The 2,950-nt window shown below is 52.6% G+C and overlaps 1 protein-coding gene across 1 annotated transcript in view; it reads left to right on the top strand.

The window, feature by feature from the left end:
• The window catches only part of SSBP1 (single stranded DNA binding protein 1), a 9,671-nt gene that overhangs the window by 4,864 nt on the left and 1,857 nt on the right, over positions 1-2,950 (top strand). Inside the window, exon 5 of the mRNA XM_004713960.2 lies at positions 675-763. Coding sequence (XP_004714017.1) covers positions 675-763 — 89 coding nt within the window. The remainder of the gene's footprint in view (positions 1-674; positions 764-2,950) is intronic.

Below are 2,950 nucleotides of genomic sequence, written 5' to 3'. Positions count from 1 at the left end.
AGAGAGAGAGAGAGAGAGAGAGTGTTTCCAGGAGAAGGCGGTGCCGTGCCCTTCCACCTGCTGACATGCATGGGCACATGTGTCTGTGTCTGTCTCCTTGGCCACTGATCCTCTCTGTTGTGTTTGACTTCCTGGCTGTGTTTCAGTGGGTGTGGTGGCTCAGAATACATGTCACACACCCCCCCCCACCCCCAAGGCTATAGCTGTGGCTCCCCAGACTGTGCAGACAGGTCAGGACTTGACTGACTGCTGACCCACTAGGCTACAAGCCTTGGTTTTGGATTTTCATAACCTAAGTCCCTTGAGGATTGGGCTGTGAGCCCTCACTGTAGAACGAAGTGGACAAACCAGCCAGACTCTGTGGGCCAGTAGGGCATCCAGTGTCAGGCACTGGGCAGTGCTGCTGGGAACCATTCCTGGATGCCTGGCCTTCCAGCTCCTAGGTTTGCCTCTTACATTTGGCTTAAAGTTTTGAACAAGGTTTTGAGCAGTTTTCTTCTTAAGCAACAACTCCTGGTAAGGCCCCGGTCAGGTTGGACTGAAGCCTTGGTTCTGTGCCCAGCCCTTTGGACTGTGCCTTCTGACGGCGCGGTCTGAGGGGGTGGGGTGGATGATGAACTCGGGTGAGGGGTGCTCGGAGGCCCAGGCTGAAGTCCCTGTGCCGCCTTTCCCAGGTCTCGGATTTTCGTGGAAGGGAAAGTCGACTACGGCGAATACACAGACAAGAACAATGTGCGGCGGCAGGCGACCACCATCATCGCAGGTGAGGCACCCCCTCCCCGAGAGCCCATGGGGCTCAGAGACCCCGGGTTGGGTGGGCCCCGATGACGCCAGGTGTCCTGGGGTGGCTGGGGCCAGCTCAGAGTCCCTGCAGAGTGAGTGCGGATTGACACAGCCTTTCGGCCCCTCACACACCAGTTGTTAGGTTGGTGTCTGTTGCTCTCTGTGAGGGAAAGCAGAGCAACACAGAATGCAGCCCTGGAGTTAAGGCCACAGAGAAGACGACTCGAGCAGAGTTTCCCAACCTTCTGGGGGAGCTGATGAACGGCATTGAGGACAGTGGACCCCAGTGGACGTCCCTGCTGGCATTTGGAAGTTGCTGCTTGTAAAATTATTCTTTGATCGCCTAACTGCCTTGATGGGATTGGGATTTCACTGTCTTCTTCAGGAAAGACACCGGCTAGCTCTTCTTCCTCGCTGGGCGGGCACCCTTTCTCCTGTGACCCCGTGTCCCCTCAGAGGTCTCTTAGTGTAATACTGTCACTGATAACCGGAATACAGTAGACCTTTGAGAATGTTTCCTCAGGTTCCGTGTGATTTAACGTTTCTCTTTAAGTGGGACATCGTTACAATGGCGTGTCATATGCCAATCATCAAAGCAATATGTTAAATAGTTTAATGTATAAAAAAGCTAAAATTATGTTAGAATTGCGTCTTTGGATGAGGTCGATGGTGCTGTTTTCATCTTCTGGATGAATTGCTGAAATAAATAGGGCTAAGTCAGCTTTGGTTCCAGGGAGCCCTGCTAGCATAGTGGTTAAACATTGGGCTGCTCGCTGCAAGGTCAGCAGTTTGAAACCACCAGCTGCTCGGTATCAAAGCTTTCTACTTCCGTAAAGAGTTATCGTCTGGGCCACCCCAGGGGCAGTCCTGCCTGTCCTGTAGGGTCACTGATGGTCATCGACTCGATGGCAGGGAGTGTGGTTTGAGCGTTGGAAGCCTCGATTCTAGCCTCTGGTTTGTACAGCCGAAAACAGATACCTTGTTTTACAACGACATAGATGGGACTGGATGGACACCTTGCTTTTTCACAGCGTCTCCAAGTTTTAAACTTAAACGATAAGCAAAAATTTAAATGAAGCCAGTTAAGAATTAAGTTTTTATTATGAAAAATGTCAGACAAAAGTAAAGCCGAGTCAAGGCCCCGACTCTGTGTCTCAGTGGCCAGTGGGGCCTGACGCGGCTCCTGTGCTTCCCGCCCTCCATTGTTTGTCCTCCACGACATGGCAGTCAGCACCCCTGCAAGATGAAGGTTTATTGAAGCGTAATAAATGCTGGGAGCCCACCTGATACAGAGAAAGTTCGTGTTAGTGATTCTACCAAACTCTTAGTGTGCAGCCAGCCCTCGTCGCTTCCTGACGCTCGTGACTTGTGGGCGTCTCACCTGAAGCCTCTCTGTCTCTGCGCCTCCACTCTGTCCCCACACGCATCCACTCGGCCAAGTGCTTGGATCACAACTGTTAGAAGTAGATCACATGTATGTTCTTAAAGGTAACTTTCTTGGACCCAACAGAGGTGCCTCCCTGTCCCTCGTTCTCCGGCCTTAAGCTGGTTCTTTCCGACAGGGTTACTTTGGTAATTCTTGAGAGCCCTTTCCTGTCACCTGCCCTGCACTTGGGCTGTGTCACCAGGAAAATGCTGTTGGGGATGCTGGACGTGCAGTACCACACAGTGGGGCACCCACAGTCCCTAACAGAATAGCTGGGCTTCCTGCATCTCTGTCGGTGGCTTGTGCTAATGCCTTTGGCTCTCCAGCTCCGAGCTAAGCCAGTGTGGGGGCTGACAGGGCAGCGGGGAGTAAGGCCAGCTGTCATTTTATTTCTTTCTTGACGCATGTTTTTACTCACCTAATGATTAAGCCGTTGCTCTGGGTTTGTGGCTGGTGGGAAAGGGGCGGGACCCTCCGGGACAGTGCATGGAAGCAAATGGAGCCTAGCTCAGCTGCCATGTTTTCTAGGCTCCGTTTCCTTATGGGGAGCGTGCCTGGAGCTAAAACATAGTCACCAGTGGATGGCGCCCTTGCCTTGGTCCCCACTGGTGCAAATCTAAACCCTTCTCTGGAGTGAGCTTTCTGCACACGCCTTCTCTCTTCCAGGGACAGACACACAGTACTCCACTGCCGCTCAATCTCTCTCTGCACCCCAGGGACAGACAGTATCCCACTGTGCTC

This window comes from Echinops telfairi, unplaced genomic scaffold (assembly GCF_000313985.2).
Source record: "Echinops telfairi isolate 266 unplaced genomic scaffold, ASM31398v2 ScPeMD7_23;HRSCAF=83, whole genome shotgun sequence".
NCBI lineage: Eukaryota > Metazoa > Chordata > Mammalia > Afrosoricida > Tenrecidae > Echinops > Echinops telfairi.
This window is presented reverse-complemented; position numbering and strand designations above follow the sequence as displayed.